Consider the following 18,881-nt stretch of genomic DNA (forward strand, 5'->3'; position numbering starts at 1 on the left):
TTCACTGAAGTCAGTGGAGCTACACTGCGTAATGCAAACTGAGAATTTGTCCCCTAGCATTACAGAGGCTAAAGACTGATTAAGTTAGACTATTTACTACACTGGGCTGTGTTGGCACAGTTCTGAGAATGGGGTTGTTAGCTCATCGCTGCCTTTGTGAAAAAGCACAAAGCATTGGTTTTATGTAGGGTGGAAGGAACAGCGAACTGGAAACACTAGAATACTTAATCTCCAACCCTTTAGTGAGCTCCTTTGCACCTGTACAGAGCCTCGCTGAAATCAGTGGGACTCTGAACAGGCGTAGAGGTCCATCCGCACAGAGCTCATTGCAGCATCTGGATCTCAGAAACCTACCTACTATCCTGCATTTCCTAACTGAACTGTGTGATATCGTCCTGCTTTCTCATGTCATCCCCTAGTTCTCTTCTGTTTTCCAAGCTCCTTAAATACATCGTATTCCAGTTGCCTTACCCAGTAACTTATTCCATATGTGTTACTCTCTGTAGGAAATAATATAACTGCCCACTTGAATGAAAACATACAAAATGGGGGTGGGGGAATCTTAGAATCTAAGAGCACTCAGTCTTGAAGGTCAGAAGGGACCATGGTGATCATCTAGTCTGACCTCCTGCTCGTTGCCGGCCGCAGAACCTCACCCACCTGTTCCAGAAATAGACCCCTAACCTCTGGCTGAGTTACTGAAGTTCTCAAATCATGGTTTTAAAGACTTCAAGTTACAGAGAATCCACCATTTACGCCAGTTTAAACCTGCAAGTGAGCCATGCTGCAGAGAAGGCAACCCCTCCCTCTTCCTCCCTCCACCCCTCAGGTCTTTGCCAATCTGACTTGGGGGAAAATTCCTTCCTGACCACAAATATGGCAGTCAGTTAGATCCTGAGCATGTGGCCCAGCAGGTACCTGGAAAACAATTCTCTGTAGTAACTCAGAGCACTCCCCATCTAATGTCCCATCTCAGATTGGTTTTTGTTTTGTTTTTAAATAAAAGATTTTGATCCTATTTGCGGAAATAAGCCTCTCGACAGATTGGTTTGTTTGTAAATTATTCCCTCCATGTGATTCTTAGAAAAGCAGGTTTCTTTTAAACCTCAAAAGCTATATGGATGCAAACCTCCATTGGCAGTGACCCAGCTAACTGAAAAGCTCAGCAGTTTTGTCCAATTTTCTCCCCCCTAGATGTTCACTTGGATCATTTGTCTGAGATCTGCTCCTCGTTAACTTTTAAACTGCACTCTTAAAATATCACTGAGAAAAGTTCAGGAATGGATTTCAGTTTGGAATTAAATGTCCAAAGGGTAGTCTCTGGAGAATATGTACATGTTGGTACTGATCTGTTTAAATATACTCTTCTTCCATTTAATTTGAATCTCTATTTATTATGAGAGCTGGCTGGGGGAAAAGCATATTTTCCTGTGAGAATTTTTTGTGACAGTGAAAAATGTCATTTTTGTCAATTTAACTGAAAAATAGAAATATTCGTGGTTCTCGTTTTTAGAAAAGCCCAATATTTTCAGTGAAAAATAGTGTTTCACAAAAAGTAATTTTTGATGAAATCCCATTTTAGATGGACAGATTTCTCAAAATAAAATAAAATGGCTGACCAGCTATAATTGCTGTTTAGTTCTTTCACAGTGACCACACGGTGCTACATGGCTCAGAGAGTATAGAAGTGTCCCTGATCCAAAAAGAATCACTTCTTAAGGATTTTTTGTTTATATGCAGTTGCTTTGTATATTTTGTTAGAAGTACAGGCTTGAACTGTAGTGTATATTTCAGATCAGCATTAGCATATGTTCAATCACAGTTATTGGCATCAGCTTCCTTTACTGCTATGCAGCTTGCGTATAATTTAGGTTTTGAAAACTTTCCATTGCTTTAAGATGTAGACTAGACTTTATCAAACTGCAAATGTAATGCCTACATTTGGTGTGGGATTAACACTTGAGCCGGTAGGTATTACTGTTAAGACTTGTTAAGCCCTTTTCATCATTTGCCTTTAGCTCACTGCTGCAATTACTTGAAACATATAAAACCGATCGGCATTATGAGGTATGAGTGCTCTTCTGTTTCCTCTTTCACCATACGTACACATCAGACCATGCAGTTCAGTTGGAGGCTTGTAGCTCTGTTGTTCATTTATTCACTTGCAGGTCAGACAGTTTGCAGAAGAATCAGGAGCTGGAGTTTGAAAGGAACAAAGAAAGATTTGAATTCTTAAAGGTATGGGAAGAATTTCTCCTCTTTAAATGTCGCAAGATAGGATATATCAACTCATTCACTGTTCCTGTGTATTTAATATTTGGGGCTGTTATTCTTTGTGTTTCAGTGGGGCTCCAGAGCTTTCCACAACATGAAGATTATTCCTCCCGGCTCGGGAATTGTCCACCAAGTGAATTTAGAATACTTGGCCAGAGTGGTGTTCGATCAGAATGGGTACTATTATCCAGACAGCCTGGTAGGCACTGATTCACACACTACAATGATCGATGGTCTGGGAGTGCTCGGCTGGGGTAAGTGCACTAAAGTTTTATGACCTGGTTGGTTAGATTATGGCATGTGTTCCTATCCTCACATGTAAAATAAAATGACTAAGTACAACAAACTCCCTTTTTTGTGTCCAGTTCAGATGACCCTATACATCAGGATTTTGTAACATGATTTTCTCTTCCGTACCCAGTGATTGTAAGAGTAATAGACAACGAATCACATTTCAGTCACGTGTCAGGTTGTAGGGGATTTGCTTGTGCTTTTATTTTTAAATATTCTTGACTGAGGGTTTAAAACGTCCATGGATAGTGGTGGGGGAGACGGATGTAAAATTTTCAAGAGCATCTAAAGGATTTGGGAACCTAAGTCCTCTTGAAAGTTTCACTGGCTTTCAATGAGACCCATGAGCCTAAAATCACTCGGATGCTTTTGAAAATGTTTATCTAGTGACAGTAACTGTAAAAGCAGTGTTGGATCAAAGACTCGTATTCAAAGCCAACGCTGATGAGAAGGGATGAAGTACATCAAAACAAGGTTTGAGCAGTCTTTGCCGGTATTCTAGTACCAGATGTTCCTTGCTTGGACAATAATGGGACAATGCTTGCCAGAATAGCAAACGGAAATATGTTCCTAGCCAATGGTAGACAACAGAAGCGTTGAAATTTTATCTGTATAAGTAGATAGTAGAACCGAAGTATTTTGTAGTCATCCCTATACCTAGGATAAAGAATACTCCAGGGGAATACTGCAGTGATGCATGCCGTCTATTGTGAAAGCACCCAAGAGTCCCTTCGTTAAGCAGGATTCCATCAACCAGCATGCTAGGCTCTGTACAAACGCAGAACATAGAGTCCTGGTCTCAAAGCGCTTACAATAATGCTGATTGCTTACAAAGATGCTCATAAAGTTTTCGGTCGCACACAGTGTAAGTCGTAATATATGTATCTGCTTTACATAGTGGTATAGATTAAAACCTGTATAAGGAATTTCTGTATCTGCAGCCTTGGTAACACAGTACTGCATCATGTTACTTGGATTGTAAGTTCTTTGGGGCATGGGGACCGCCTTTTTGTTCCGTGTTTTTGGGTCCTGATTTGTGACTGGGTTTGTAGTGCTAGCTCAATACAAATAATTAATAATTATTACATTGGGAAGATTCTTTATAACCATGGTCTCATCTTCACAAGGAAACTGTAACAAATAGAGTTGGAAAAACAATCGACTGGTTGACACCTGACATAATCCTTTAGTTCCTAGAAGGCCTAAGCATGATCAGATCTCCATTGGGCTAGGCACTGTACATACAGCTAGTAGGAGGAGAAAAGCGGTAGTATTATCCCCATATTACAGATAGGAAGCAGATTCTCAGAGCAAGGAGTGGTCAGGCTGCCCGTGGGCTGTGACCACTGCCTATCACCAATATTGTCTCGCTGTTTCCTGGTACTCCCCCATCTGCCTGTATCCATCTGTTGACTCTTGGCTTGCACTTGTAAGCTCTTTGAGGCATGGGCCAGCTTTTTGTTCTGTGTTTTGTACAGTGCCTAGCACAGTGGGTCCTGGTCCATGACTGGGGTTCTAGGTGGAAGGTACTAAAATAATAAAATGCTGACTGGTCAGTGTAGAGAAGGCTCAGTTGTGCTCAGCAGGCATGGACCAACTCTTCTGCAACTAGTGTTTACTCAGGACTAGCTACCCCAGGGTTGAGCCCAACATGTGCTTGTCTGCACTGACCAGCCAGCCTCATGTCTGCTAACTTGACTGTGTTTAAACATGATTCAATTTCCAAATGCAAGTGAGCCCCCGAGGGCTAGAAACTTTCCTTTTTAAACAAAAGCTTAGAACAGCGTCAGAACATCTCAGAAATGTCCCCTAGGACCAGCTCAATCCAAGCCCCGCTGTGTGGTGACTTCTTTTCCCTTTTTTGCAGTAACATTATTTCACTGGGTAGTTAACTTTCAGCATGCATTGCCTCATCTAATATCTGCTTTTGTCTTGCCAATTGGATTCAGGAGTTGGCGGCATTGAAGCAGAAGCGGTGATGCTGGGCCAGCCAATCAGCATGGTGCTTCCTAACGTGTTTGGTTACAAGCTGATGGGAAATCCTCATCCCCTGGTAACATCCACAGACATAGTGCTCACCGTTACCAAGGTAACCGGCATCTGTGCCACGGGGGATTTCTTACAATGGGCCACAGTGCGGCATGTGTGTGCATGGTGTGATCTTAGCGCGGCTGTCTACAGCAGCCTGAGGAGTCCCGTCTCTGGGGCTGTCATCTTGATTTCATCCTCTGACACCCAACCATGCTGGGCCTGGGCTGCAGGAGCTCTGCAGTTCCTTCCCTCTTGCCTGCTGATCAGCCGCACCCCAGATGGGGTGGAATCAGCATCCAATCCTGCTCCCTTCCCTCCCCCCGCCTATCTGATTGGATGGGACAGGAAGAGCTGGCACTGCAAGGGCTCTTACAATCCTTGTTGTTGTCCTGGTCAGGTTTGAGACCCAAACCTACTCCCATTGATGCTAACAGGAATTTTTTGCCATTGCCTGCAGCGGAAGCAGAATCGCGTACGTATGGCATGTTTGGCATTGAGTTTTGAAGCTCTGTTACACACCAAACAAAACCCTGGTCCCAAATAACCCAGAACTTTGAGGAAGCCTGGCTTCTTGTCTGGAGCTGAACCCTGTAGGCCTGAACTGTCTCTAGTGCATACGGCTTATGCAGTCAGCATTCCCAAGATTAGAAATGGCCTTTGAGTACCTTTTTGTTGGTTCATGTATTACAGCATCTTCGCCAGGTTGGGGTGGTGGGTAAGTTTGTGGAATTCTTTGGGCCTGGCGTAGCCCAGCTGTCAATTGCTGATCGAGCCACCATTGCCAATATGTGCCCCGAATATGGAGCAACTGCAGCCTTCTTCCCAGTCGATGAAGTCAGCATCAAGTATCTGATCCAAACAGGTAAGTGCAAAAAGAGACCAGAACTTGAAGATCCGGAATATAAACCTGGACTCTGACTATTAGTGGTACAGGGCCTGACTCTGGTGTAACTCCATTGACCAGAATGGAGTTACTTCAGAATCTCACTGGTCTGAGAGAGATCAGAATCAGACTCATAGTGCCATGCATTTGGTCCTAGCACCTTCCTAAACCTTAGCCTTGGGCTCTGCAAAGGATCCATTTTACGTAAGGTATATGAGCTACTGTGTATTGTGACCAGATGTCCCGTTTTTAAAGGGACATTACCATTTTGGGGGATTTTTTTCTTATATAGGCGCCTATTACCCCGTCCCGTTTTTTCACAGTTGCTATCTGGTAACCCTCCTACTGTGTGTCTCAGGGTTGAGCCCTTATGAACTCCAGCATATGAAACTTTCTGCTTAGAAAACGTCAAGCGTTCAACTCCAACCTTGGAATGCAAGTAACAGTCCCAGTTAACTGGGACTGGGATTATCAAAGATCCAGTGACTTTTCTCTTCTTGCTTTTCTAGTTAAACAAGAAGCTGATGCTAATACAATCTCTCCCATTCAAGGCCCTGTTCTGCATACTTAAAATGCCTCAATTTCTTTGTCTTGACTGGTTCTTATTTAGCTATTTCTGGATTTCATTTTAGGTCGTGATGAAGAAAAAATTAAGCACATAAAGAATTACCTTGTGGCTGTGGGGATGTTTAGAGATTTCAATAACTCCGCTCAGGATCCAGATTTTACCCAGGTAGAGTCCTGATCATCATTTAATCTTCTACCTTCCTATCTTTATTTCTCTCCTACATATACACCCCTTCGCTCTCCTCTCTTTCATTTTATTTATTTTTGTTGTTCTCTGTTTCCTCTTTTCTAAAGAGGAATTTTCACAAAGCAAGGAAAAAGTTAACTTGACTCTGATTTTTGTAATCTCATTCCGCCCTGGTCCATTCCGTGACTTTGAGGCAGCCTCATGTAATGACATTAGACCACACAGAAAACCTGAGGGAAATGCAGGGTCTCGCTGTGTCCAGCAATCTCAGCCCAGTTGATTTATAATAGGGTGGCATGGATTTAAATGAGGAAAGAACTTGCCCCCAAATATCTCTTAATAATTAGCAAACAAGGCAAGATTAAAGGGATTTGATCCTCTCTGAAATCTTGTAAATTTTCTCTAATAATGCAACTCTATCTATAAACCAACTATCAAAATGGTGAGCAAGAAGCTGCTTGTGTGATATTGTGTGCTACCCTTTTGCTAGGATTTCCCAGAATGCTTCCTGATGTTAGGATTTGTCTTGATTGTGAGGGTGGGGGTAAAATTTTCAAACTACCTCAAATCTGTTTGTTTTCAAAAGTGACTTAGACACGTATCATATTGGCTTTATTTTGAAAGTCGATGAGACTTAGGCTCCTATGTGTCTAAGTTGCTTTTGAAATGGGGACTTGAGGTGGCTGTGAAATTTTTTCCTTGGAAGCTAACAGTATCTGAGCTTGTCGCTCGCTTCAAATGGCTTGGAGAAATTTTGCCCTTAAATGTGTTAGGCCTCATGCAGTCGGGAGAGAGTTGAAGGCACCGATTCAGGAAGGCGCTTAAGCGCATGACTAGTCAGCGGGACTGCGTGTGTTGAGCATTGCTGCACTGGGACACCAGTGTCCTTCAGAGCAATGTATATTGCATTATTTGGTTCATTCCTTGGTAGAAGCTTAGAGCAGTACCGTTCCTCCTGTTGAACAGGTTGTGGAGCTGGATCTGCATACCGTCGTGCCTTGCTGTAGTGGGCCCAAAAGACCTCAGGACAAAGTAGCTGTGTCAGAAATGAAGAAGGACTTTGAGACCTGCCTGGGAGCCAAGGTAAGGGCATTGCAAACGGAAATATGTTTGTCTTTGTAGTGCTTAGTCACTAGAGAGACAGGTCTGCGTCAATCAGTTCAGGACACTTTTTGTGAACAAATGACCTTGCATGAATGTTGTTTCCTGGTTATTTTCAACTGTAGCCTAGAGGATAACGCTAAGGAATAAGTATTCTAAAGTAGTGGTTCTCAAATTATGGGTCATGGAACACAAGTGGTCCGTGGATCTGCTCCTGACCCATTAGTAAGTGTTCGCAGTATTGAAGTAGTGACTCAAGCTGATAATGGCATACTAGTTTGAGACTGCAGGTTTCCAGATGTGCTTTTTGCCCAGCTAAAATTTAAAAAAAACCAAAACAATCCTAAATGCCTTTTGCAGTCCATCCAGTTAAAAACAGCAATTAATAGAACTGTGTCTAGGATTTTGATTAGGACCCAAGTCTAAACACCCCTAAATTCTGGGGAATCTCAGACCTGAATCCAAATCTAAACTTTACAGCTCAGGCTCATTCCCTGTAAAAGCCAATATTTATGAAGAATGCTCTGGTTTTCAAATCCAGTGGAACCCTCCAGGTTTGCTATGCCATTCAGCTTTTCCATCCTGGTCCATAGTATTGATAAGCTAGTTCTTTCCCCGTTTTTTTTAAGACTCAATCTTTTGTCTATTGAGCTAGATCTCGACACAAACTTCAGACCATTCAGTGCTAATTTTATGAAATCTTGGGCGGCCAAAATCCCAGGTCTGACCTGCATGACCCGGCTCGGGGAGTGGGGTGGCTTCCTAGATCCTGACATTGTGCGCTGATGTACAGTCTGATCTGGGATCCAAGAGACACAATAGCCTCCGTGCAGGCTAAAGGAGTTCTGGTGTCTTCCTGTGCAAAATCCCACCCTGTGTTCCACTGCAAGAGGCAGCTGCCACTTCATCACCAAGGGATGAGGGGGTAGGATTGGCCCCAATTAAGCAAATGTGGCAGTTGGCTGACGTGCTGGGGACTGAAGCAGGAACCTCCCGAGTTTAAAAGCAAGAGCTGCTCCATCTTGTGCTGAAGCTGTTACACACTCATCTTCTGTGGCTTGGGCACAACGGGGGCCTAGAACACACAGCGTGTCCCCAAACACTTTTCCTTCCCCTTGTCATATACAGCTGTTTTCTGGTACCGTTCCATCTCCCTTTCCCGGTTCACACACTCACCGTCGTCTCCCTTTGTTTTTATTGTCCCCCTTTATAGCAAGGTTTCAAAGGATTCAATGTCGCCCCGGACCGTCACAGTGACCGTGTGAAGTTTGTTCATAACGGCTCCGACTTTGAGCTCACCCATGGTTCGGTGGTGATTGCTGCCATTACCAGCTGTACTAATACCAGCAACCCCTCGGTTATGTTAGGAGCTGGTAAGTGTGGCTGATCATTTGCCTGCAGCAATTTCTCTGTAGTGTTAGGTCTGGGTCATGAAAGCAAACCCCATTGACCTTGAAGGAATCACATCCCTTTATGCCAGAGCTGAATTTAGCCCGTGGAGTTGGCAAGAGGCATCCAGGGACCAATATTTGGGCTGATACCTGGAAACTCTGGCTGCTAATCACGTTTTTTTCCTTGCGCTGACAAGTCTGTAAGTGTGGTAAGTTTCATTTTGCACTAATTATCACCTGCCTCTGATCTCTCCTTGAGGCGTTTGATGCAGTGCTAAGCAAGGGTGGTGTCAAATTGCTTTGTCTGTACTGTAGCCTAGCTCAGGGGTTCTCAACCTTTTTCTTTCTTAACCCCCTACTCCCCCCAAGATGCCATAAAAACTCCCCGGCCCACCTGTGCCCCAACAACTGTTTTTCTGCATACAAAAGCCAGGGCCGCTGTTAGAGCGGAGCAAGCAGGGCAGTTGCCTGGGGCCCCACACCACAGGGGCCCCCACAAAGCTACGTTGCTCGGGCTTCGGCTTCGGCCCCAGGTGGCGGGGCTGGGCCTGGGCTTTAGCCCTGCACAGCAGCACTTCAGCTTTCTGCCATGGGGCCCAACGAGTCTAACATTGGTCCTGCTTGGCGGATCCCCTGCAACCTGCTCGCGGCCCCGGCCCCCTGATTGGGAACCACTGACCTAGGTAATGTATGTTTCCGTCCTGCGGCCATTCAAGTCAGTGGTGATTTTGTAATGGATTTTAGCTGGAGGCTGGGGCTCGTGGATGTGTTGGAATTTGCACTGAGCTGCATGGTGCGCCGTCCCAAGAACAGCATTCTCCACCGCTGGAATGGCTCAGTCCCCGAGGTTCCTTGGTCTAGATCTAGTACTCTGACAGCTATGATGAAACTCGGTGGTAGTCATGGGATGCTTCTGTCCGACACTCACCCTCCCATTCATGCCCTGGGGGCGAAGGGAAGAACTTCTCACTCACGTTCCTGGTTTCAGTTTCTTGTTTCCTTCTCTTCTCTTTTCATCTTTGTGCCAAATTCTGGCTGGCAGCCATGACTGTGCATGTGCCAGAAAACCTTGGGTGGAGGAACGGCCTCATTTTGCCCCAGTTCTGGCTCCCCTCCAAAGGCACACAGAGGTGGCTCTGCAGTTCCTCTGTGATTGCAGCTGTGGAAAGACGTTCAAGGTCAGAACCTTGCGGGGGAGAGGATGGAAGAGAGCAGGCGAGTGGGCGTAATTGGTGTAGTTGCTCCAGGACCTGGTTGTGGGTGCACTCCTCCTCCTCCTCCTCTCCCCCGACCCTGCCGCTCTGCTCCTGCCAATCATCTGGGTGTGGGAGGGCAGCTGTGCGCTTGTTCAGGACTGGGCAGAATAAAGATACACGTTCACACTGCTGTTGCAAGTTGCACATTAGGCAGCACTCAGGTGGTGGTCATGTTTGGTTTGTTTTCCAGATCAAAACCAATTGCCAAAATTCTAGGCTGAGCGGGTAGCAATGCCTGTAGTTAAGGCTGCCCATTTTAAGACCCTCTTTTCAGTTGCTTATAACTTTGCCAGACTTTAAGTTTGGGCTAAACTTTTCCTAGATGCTAGATGCCTGCCTCACACTGCAATTCTGGGGGAGAGCTTTGGCTAAAACAGTTCAGCCCAAGCAGCCTTCATTTGGCTCCCTTGTGCATGTGCATTAGGGTAGTTGTTAATTATGTTGTCGTATATTCCCCCTCACTCCCAGGGCCCCTGCCTCATTCAGTGCACAGGATGGACCAGCTCTGGGGATGAAACAGGGTTGTGTAATAAAAGGAGAATGTCTGTCTGTAAAACCTGGAGCTCATTTGTTGGAATTTGGGGAGTGAATGAGGCAGGGAGCTGCAGGAAGAGGCAGGATGGTCTCATGGTTTCGGGAATTGGATTCTGTGCTTGCCTCTGCAACAGAGTTCCTGTGTGGTGCTGAGCAAGTCACTTAAACCCAACTGTTCACATGTGGTCACTAACTAACTGTTCTTCATTCCTGGCTTGAGACCCTGGGTCTGATTTACAGAAGTGCTGAGTGCTCACAGCTGTGGCTGAATCAATGGGAGCTGTGCTTTGAACATATAAAGTGCTAGATAATAAGTCCTAGGCATCTCAAATTGGGCCCCCTAAATCGGTGGATGATTTTGACCTTAGTCTCTCTCTGCCTCAGCTCCCCATCTTTACTAATACCTCCCCCGCACCTAACCGGGGTGTTGGGAAGGTAAATTCACTAATATTTATGAGCACTCGGACATTATAGTGATGAGTGCATAGAGAAGCCCATGAGGAAATGAATCATTGTCTTCAGTGTGCAGTAAATAAGGCTTGGGGTCACACATTGCACAATAAGGAGAAAACAAAATATCGAATAGCTGCTCATTCAGGGAGCACCATCCATCTCGTGCACTGACTGAGGCAAGGGCTGTATGGGAAAAATAGTATGTGATCGTGCAATTATAAAGACTCTATCATAATACGGACACGCACGGGAGCCGAGTTAAGATTTGCACAAGCAACTGTAATTCTGTCACTGCCTAACTTTTGAGTGTTTGTTTGACTTGCAACCTTAATAATGTTCTTTTAACAGTTGTGTTTTTTTTAAATAGGTGCCATTTTCAAACTGGGTGTCTAATGTTAGGCTCTTAGGCCCAGATTTTTGAAGGTATTTAGGTGATTATGTGTGCAGTGTCGTAATGCCTAACTGATTTAGGAGCCTAAATCTCATTTCTCTTCCCCCCTCCCCCAAGGGATTTAAGCATTAGGGAGTAAATTTAGACTCATGCCTCAATACCTTTTGCAAATAAGAGTTAGGTTCCTAAATCAGTTAGGCATTGCTGTGCTCAGCATTGCAAAGCCTAAATGGCTTTAAAAATATCTGGGCCTTAGTTTTATCTGAGCACCTCAGAGTAGCCCAGCACCTGCAGCTCCCATTGATGTCTCTGGACGCTGCGAGTGCTCAGTACCTCTGGAAGTTATCTGAAATGACCTGGTGGGCTGTTTGCATCATCCAAACTGACCACAGCAGCTGGCAAAAACTAGCCACCTTTTGTTAGCAGCCTCATCAGAGGGGTCACAGGTTTCAGAGACACTGAGCTGCCCTCTTGCCCCAGCGACACTGATCCAGCTTGCAGGGCTGCTGTGAATAAATGGCAGGCTTCAGTCTCGAAAGCTGTCAACTCTGTACCACGAGCACTGAATTCGCCTGTCCACGGACAAACAGTTTAAAAGGAATAAAATGTCCAGAAGAAGAATTCAAGCTCTGGGTAAACATATTCTTGTTAACAAGCTCAAAGAAATGGACTGTGGTACAGAGCTGCTTTGAAAGGGTCGCACTCCGAAGGTAATTAGATAATGCTGCTTAAACAGGCTACACATTGGGAGACCATTTGCTTACATCAAGGGGCCAGATGAACTTATGCCATTAGTTAGTTCGGCCCTGGCTCACCAGATTGTCTTACGTGGAATGTTTTATGGCTCCTCTTCCCTTGTTTAATGCATAGAAATAGCTCCCAAATTGATCAAGCACCTGATCTTATACTGTGTGTGTGTGTGTGTGTCTTTGAACGTAACTGCACACAGCTTTCCACTGGAAATGAAAGAAACCAGTACCACAGTTCATCGAAGTGCTTGGAGTCATGGAACGTAAGCAGACGGGTGCTGATTCAAAACAATTGAATGGCGGAAATAGCATCTCTTCTGTTTCAAGCTATTCAAGGGAGCCATCAGACGACTTTTGGGGGTTGTTGTGGTTTTGTAGGTGGACTGTACCATTGCCAAGAACAATCACAGGTGCCCTTTGTGTTTTGCAGGATTGCTTGCTAAGAAAGCTGTTGATGCCGGTCTGACTGTGAAGCCATACATTAAAACCAGCTTGTCCCCAGGCAGTGGGGTTGTCACTTACTATCTGCGGGAGAGTGGAGTTATGCCTTACCTTGCTCAGCTAGGGTAAGAGGGTTTTCATTTTAGTTGATGCCTGTTTCCCATAATCCTTGGCAAATGTAATGACTGGACAAGCAACGCATTTGCAGCAAGTGATGGACTATAAGACCGTGATGGGTGTCCACAGTTTGAAAGGTATAGCTGAGTCATTCGGGCTAGATTCTCGACTGTGTAACCCAGGCTGCGCCATTTGCTCAGCTGGCCAATTGAAGCCTTTGATTTCACTAAAGGCTACTTGTTGCTAGGCAAGGGAAAGGCTTATTTCTTAAATGTAATTGTTCTAAACTAGTGTCTCACTTAAGACTTCTAGGTCTGGAATTTGTCCTATGCCTTGGCTGATGATAAACATATGGTCTCCAGTATGCATCGTTGCAATCACATGCACTAATGACTGTTTCCATGCAAAACATTGTCCTCACTGCAATTGTGTGTGCAAATTAGGTGCACAAATTTATGCACCCATCTACACTTTTTTTTTTTAAGCAGCAGCAAAAGAATGCAAATGATCATCAGACAGTTTTCTGAGCAGAAAATGATATTGAATAGCTTGTGTTGTAACACATTTCCTCAAAGTGGAAATTGCCCAATCGTTTGCTTTATCAATAGGGAATTAATACCTATCTTGTGATTGCTAATATATTTAATACTGTCTCTAGGTTTGATGTGGTGGGTTACGGATGTATGACCTGCATTGGGAACAGTGGACCTCTACCAGAGCCTGTTGCAGAAGCCATCACTCAGGTACTCGGCTGCCATTAAATCTTCTGCAGCATGGTCTTTCAAAGACAAAATCATGTATTTATTTCACTTGGTCAAGAGACTGAGGTACATCTTGAAGGTTTGCTGCCAAGGGATCCATGCAGGAGAGGGCTGTGATACTTAAACTCAGATGAGAACTCCCTCCCTGCAAACAAAATGACAAGCTGCAGCAAGAGCAGGAGAGCCTACTTAAATCATCCTGTGGTGCAGCCTTAAAAAAACCTCAGGACGGTGATCCTAACAAGAAGCTCTCCTGTCGGCAGTAGGGAATGTGGAGTTCTACCTGCTTGCAAGGCAACTAGTTGCTGAGTGTGAATGAAGTTCTAGCATCTTCATTGAAGATGCTGTAGAAGCCAGCTTTATAAAAGGGAAAATGCTCGTTAGTTGGGATGTCCTGGTTTTAATGCAGAGTAGCTTTCTGTCTAATTAAAGAGTGAATGGGTGTCCAGATACGGAACAAATGTAGCCCCCTGGAATAATATCCCCCTCCCAGATGACTCTGATTGTGTTTATAAATGGATCTGTATGGCTGGATTTGTGGAGAGAGAGGCCTGCGTTTTCAAACGTGACTAGTGGCTTTGGGTGCTTCAGTTTTTGGGTGGTCGACTTGAGATACCTTTTTGAAAGGGGCCTGGTTTCACGTCGGGGCGTGCTGAGCTCCTGTCCTCGGAAAAGCAGCACCCAAAATCACTACCCACCTTTGAAAACCGAGTCTGCAGTCATCTCAAGGGAGCCTGGAAGCACTTCTGCCCCCTTTGACCACTAGAGACTTCGGACCAAATATAACTCCATTGTAAGAGGGTGCAAATCCATCAACTTCAGGGCTGTTCCATTCAGTCTATACCAGGACTAAATCTGGCCTCTAGCTTAAAATCTTGACTAGATCACAGGTGAAAAGGGGCTGGGCCTCTCAAATTGTCTCTTCACAGGAATGTTTCTGTGCCAGAACCAGGCATCTTCACTTGACTGGCAATCTCTTCTCAGCCGAAGCCCAGAATTTGATAGCAGGGTCAAAACTGATGTTTCCTACATGCATTTTCTAGTAATCCAAGGGCATTAACAGGGAAAAAAGCAAAGTGAAGGCTGTGTTTTGGAGAGGCAGAGAGGGTTTTCTGCTCACCCTGTGGGAAAGGAGAGCCTTCAGAATAGCTGAAGGCTACATAGCAAGATTCTATTTTATTGCGTTTTCCTGTTCAAAATGTAGCTTTGCCCTGGGATTCAGAGGTCATCTCTTAGCCAGGTTTTGCAGTCTTTAATGTTAACCAGTTTCACAACTGTGTGGTGATGAGCTTGTTTGTTTGTGGTTGTGATGTCTTTGACTTGCATGTTTCAGAAGCTTGTGGGAGGATTTCTGTGTGTAAAACATTTTTTTTCCCTGTCAAAATAAGCCTCTGTTTATTCCCTGCTGTGAGTAACAAACAGCGACAGGCCACCTGTATGAATATATTTGTAGGTCGTTAATAAAAGACAGTGGAGCAGTGTAAGCTGGTATTGCTTTGTATATGGCCCAATCTTTGAATCTCTCATTCAGTGATACTGTAATGACATTCATTCATTCAGTGGCTGTCTGTGAGGCTACTGAGGTGGTTTGTAGCCAGACCTCTTGCAGGCTAATATTAGTGTGTTGGGTTGGTTCAGGGTTTGGATGGAAGACCTCCAAGGAACACTTCAGTGCTTCAGAAACAATCCTAGATATCAACGCCAGAAAGGACCATTTTGATGATGATTTGGATTGTGGTCCAGGACTGGGATGCCTAAGTCCTGTACAAACCCAGAACAAACACATGGTCCCTGCCTCTAGTCTGACCTTCAGGGTAATACAGGACAGAGAAAATGTGGTTTTGGTAATTCAGCAGGTGGTGGTGAGCCATTTCCTCAGAGTATTAGGGATCTTGTGCTGGTGGCAGTACTGCCTTTTGGGATAGCCACAAAATGTAGGTCCTGATGCCTTCTGGTCAGTGCCGATCCCTCTGGCAGGAGTGCTCCCCGGCTACACAGACCATGTGCCACCATTCAGCCATGCTCCTGCAGTTTAATTACGTAAACTGCTCTGTCGCATGCTGTTCCAAGCTGTATCGTGCTGTTTGCTAGCTGCCCTGTCCCCCAATCCCATGACCTGTCCATGACTTTTACTAAAAATACCTGTGACTAAAATGTAGCCTTAATCACGTACAATCCCAGAATGCTTTCCTTTCCATTGTTCTTTCCTGTGACCCTAACCGTACAGCCCTTCCGAATACATTTGAGCCAGAAGGCCCTTGACTTTCTGCTGCTTGTGTTCACTTGTCTCTACCGCTGTCTTGCAGGGAGACCTCATAGCAGTGGGTGTGTTGTCCGGAAACAGGAATTTTGAGGGTCGCATCCATCCCAATACTCGTGCCAACTACCTTGCCTCCCCGCCACTGGTAATAGCCTATGCCATCGCGGGGACCATAAGGATTGACTTTGAGATAGAACCTTTAGGTAAGAAACTGCTGGGATTTCTCTCCTATCCCCCACTATTTTTCAGAAAATTCAACTGATATTAAGTGAAGAGTCCAGAGGGAGCATCTCTTGTATTGGTTTGGGAGGAGCCCAATGAGGTGCATATGAGATGCAAGACAAGCAGGTATTGGATCAGTCGTGGTCACTAAGCACACGTGGGGGAGAAGTGTGTTAATAGCACCAATAGTCTGAACCTAAGGAAGCTCCTTCAGGGGAATATTGGGTGTTGTGCCTCTGCAGGCTTGGGGTGGGAGCAAGGCAGACCTGAAGGATGCCTGTTTTGCACAGCATCTCCTGGCAGCCCTACCAGAAAATACCAATGGGAGTTCACCCTGACAATGTCATCATCAACTTCCATGAGATCCCAGTCCACCGGGTCAAAGCCAGGCTGGAAAGCAAAGGCAGCTTGGTCTCTGAGTGTTGGAGTACTGTAGAGAATAGTGGGAGTGGACAGCACACAGAAATTGGATCACTTTTTTCAAGTGGAATGTTTGTACACAAACTCTGTGTGTTGTTTCTTATAGGAGTAAATGCAGAAGGGAAGGAAATTTTCCTGAAAGACCTCTGGCCAACAAGAGACGAGATCCAGGCCGTTGAACATCAGTACGTCATTCCAGGGATGTTTAAAGAAGTCTACCAGAAAATAGAGGTGACTCAGTTGCCTAGTGTAATGCATTAACTGACTTTTGTACTTCAGCAAGAAGAGCTTCTGCAGCTGTTTAGTAAGCTTCCTGATAACGAAGTAATGAAGCAAAGTAAGCAGTCATGGGATAAGAGGGAAGGTCCTTTCATGGATTGAGAACTGGTTAAAAGATAGGAAACAAAGGGTAGGAACAAATGATCAGATTTCAGAATGGAGAGAGGTAAATAGTGGTGTTCCCCAGGGGTCTGTACTGGGACCAGTCCTATTCAACATATTCATAAATGATCTGGAAAAAGGGGTAAACAGTGAGGTGGCAAAATTTGCAGATGATGCAAAACTTCTCAACAGGGCTGGCTCCAAGTTTTTTGCCCCCCAACCCTGCTCCTTCCCTGCCCCATTCCAACCCCTTCCCCAAATCCCTGGCCCCCCCTCCTCCCCTGGGCACACCACATTTCCCCTCCTACCCTCCCTCCCTCCCAGGCTTGCATGGGAGGGGGGAGAAGTGGAGTGGCGGTGTGCTCGGGGGGAGAGGCAGAGGTGAGCTTGGGGGGGAGCGGTTCCTCTGCCCCCCCCACCTCCCTGGGTTACTTCCTGTGGCCCTCCCCGCACCCTCCACCGTCACAGCTCATCTCCGCTCAGGGTTGGCTCCCGGCTTTTTGCACCCCAAGCAAAAAAAAAAAAAGGAGCCGGAGTGCCGCCCCTTGGAAAGTGCCGCCCCAAGCACATGCTTGGAGCACTGGTGCCTAGAGCCGGCCCTGCTTCTCAAGATAGTTAAGTCCCAGGCAGACTGTGAAGAGCTACAAAAGGATCTCACAAAACTGGGTGACTGGGCAAGAAAATGGCAGATGAAATTCAGTGTTGATAAATGCAAAGTAATACACATTGGAAAACATAATCCCAACTATACATATAAAATGATGGGGTCTAAATTAACTGTTACCGCTCAAGAAAGAGATTGTGGAGTCATTGTGGATGGTTCTCTGAAACATCCACTCAATGTACAGCAGCAGTCAAAAAAGCAAACAGAATGCGGGGAATCATTAAGAAAGGGATAGGTAAGGCTTTGAACTCACTGAAATTCTTCTGAAAAATGTAATGTGAGTTTCTGTTTTTCAGACAGTAAATGAATCCTGGAATGCCTTAGATGCTCCATCAGATACACTATATACTTGGAATCCCAAATCTACATACATTAAATCACCCCCTTTCTTTGAGAACCTGGTAGGTACATTATTTTTTTCTCCTTGCTAAAGGATTTTCTGTTCACTTCCAGGGTGGTTACACTACATTCAGGCCAAATTCTCCTGTTAAAATGGTGTATAGTTGGAGTAATCCATGGCTGTGATAACCTGTTCCAGACTTCCACCTGCGTAACTGGGCCAGATTCTGATAGTCCCTCAGTGTGATCTTTTCCCATTCAAAAATAGCTTAGATCCAAAAAAAAAAAACCAAAACCCTCCAACACAACTAATGAATATTCAGAGTTGAGGATTTGTTTGAAGAATGGGTGGATTTTTTTTTGACTGGTTAGTTTAACTACCTTTTAGTGCACCTCCCACCCGTCTCAACCAACTCAACAAATTCTGGGTCACTTTCATTCTTCTATGTGTGTATCTATATAAATAAGAATGATTATATCGATAGTGCATTTTGTTTGCTTGCTAGACTTTGGAGCTCGAGCCCCCTAAATCCATAGTTGATGCCTACGTGCTCTTAAATTTGGGCGATTCTGTAACAACTGACCACATATCTCCAGCTGGGAATATAGCAAGGAACAGCCCTGCTGCTCGTTACTTAACCAGCAGAAGGTAAGTGAAGTTAAATGCTTTATATTTTCATTCTCATACACGCCCTTTTTGCTCCTTCCCCCTCTCGCGCTGTGGTTCAGTGACTGTACTGTGCGTGTCAGAGGGTTGAAATTCACGTGCCTTCCCACCCTGCTGTTTTCACCTCCTTGCACCTGTCGGGAGCTCTTCAGAAAGAGCTGCTCCTTCTACTCTCCAGAGCAGCTGCCTTGCTAGCATCACATGGCAAGTGAGCAACTCTCACCTCACGTCCTCCCTTGACTTTTTGGCTTCATGCTACAGTATAAGATGGGTCATCCAGTGCAGAGATAATAGGGATAATAATAATTTCCCTTCCAGATAATCCAATAAAACCAAGATTTGGCTGAAGTCAACACCAAAACTTTCAGATTTCAGTGGGACCAAGCTTTGACTCTAAACACATTTCCTCTATAATACAGGACTCCTTCATTGGTCAAACCAGGACATCCTGAGCTCTTGAGTTCACATCTTCTTCCTTGCTCAGAGCAGCTGCTGCCACTG

General features: G+C 45.0%; 1 protein-coding gene across 2 annotated transcripts in view; it reads left to right on the forward strand.

Moving 5' to 3' along the window:
- ACO1 (aconitase 1) overlaps positions 1–18,881 on the forward strand; it is a 42,092-nt gene that overhangs the window by 17,382 nt on the left and 5,829 nt on the right. For both annotated transcript variants that reach the window (XM_045020778.1, XM_045020779.1), the window contains 13 exons: positions 2,169–2,238; positions 2,345–2,528; positions 4,515–4,654; positions 5,287–5,458; positions 6,112–6,212; positions 7,200–7,316; positions 8,548–8,707; positions 12,539–12,674; positions 13,325–13,409; positions 15,734–15,890; positions 16,436–16,560; positions 17,671–17,775; positions 18,220–18,362. In XM_045020778.1, coding sequence (XP_044876713.1) covers positions 2,169–2,238; positions 2,345–2,528; positions 4,515–4,654; positions 5,287–5,458; positions 6,112–6,212; positions 7,200–7,316; positions 8,548–8,707; positions 12,539–12,674; positions 13,325–13,409; positions 15,734–15,890; positions 16,436–16,560; positions 17,671–17,775; positions 18,220–18,362 — 1,695 coding nt within the window. The remainder of the gene's footprint in view (positions 1–2,168; positions 2,239–2,344; positions 2,529–4,514; positions 4,655–5,286; positions 5,459–6,111; positions 6,213–7,199; positions 7,317–8,547; positions 8,708–12,538; positions 12,675–13,324; positions 13,410–15,733; positions 15,891–16,435; positions 16,561–17,670; positions 17,776–18,219; positions 18,363–18,881) is intronic.

The sequence above is a fragment of the Mauremys mutica genome, chromosome 6 (genome assembly GCF_020497125.1).
Source record: "Mauremys mutica isolate MM-2020 ecotype Southern chromosome 6, ASM2049712v1, whole genome shotgun sequence".
NCBI classification, from domain to species: Eukaryota; Metazoa; Chordata; order Testudines; family Geoemydidae; genus Mauremys; species Mauremys mutica.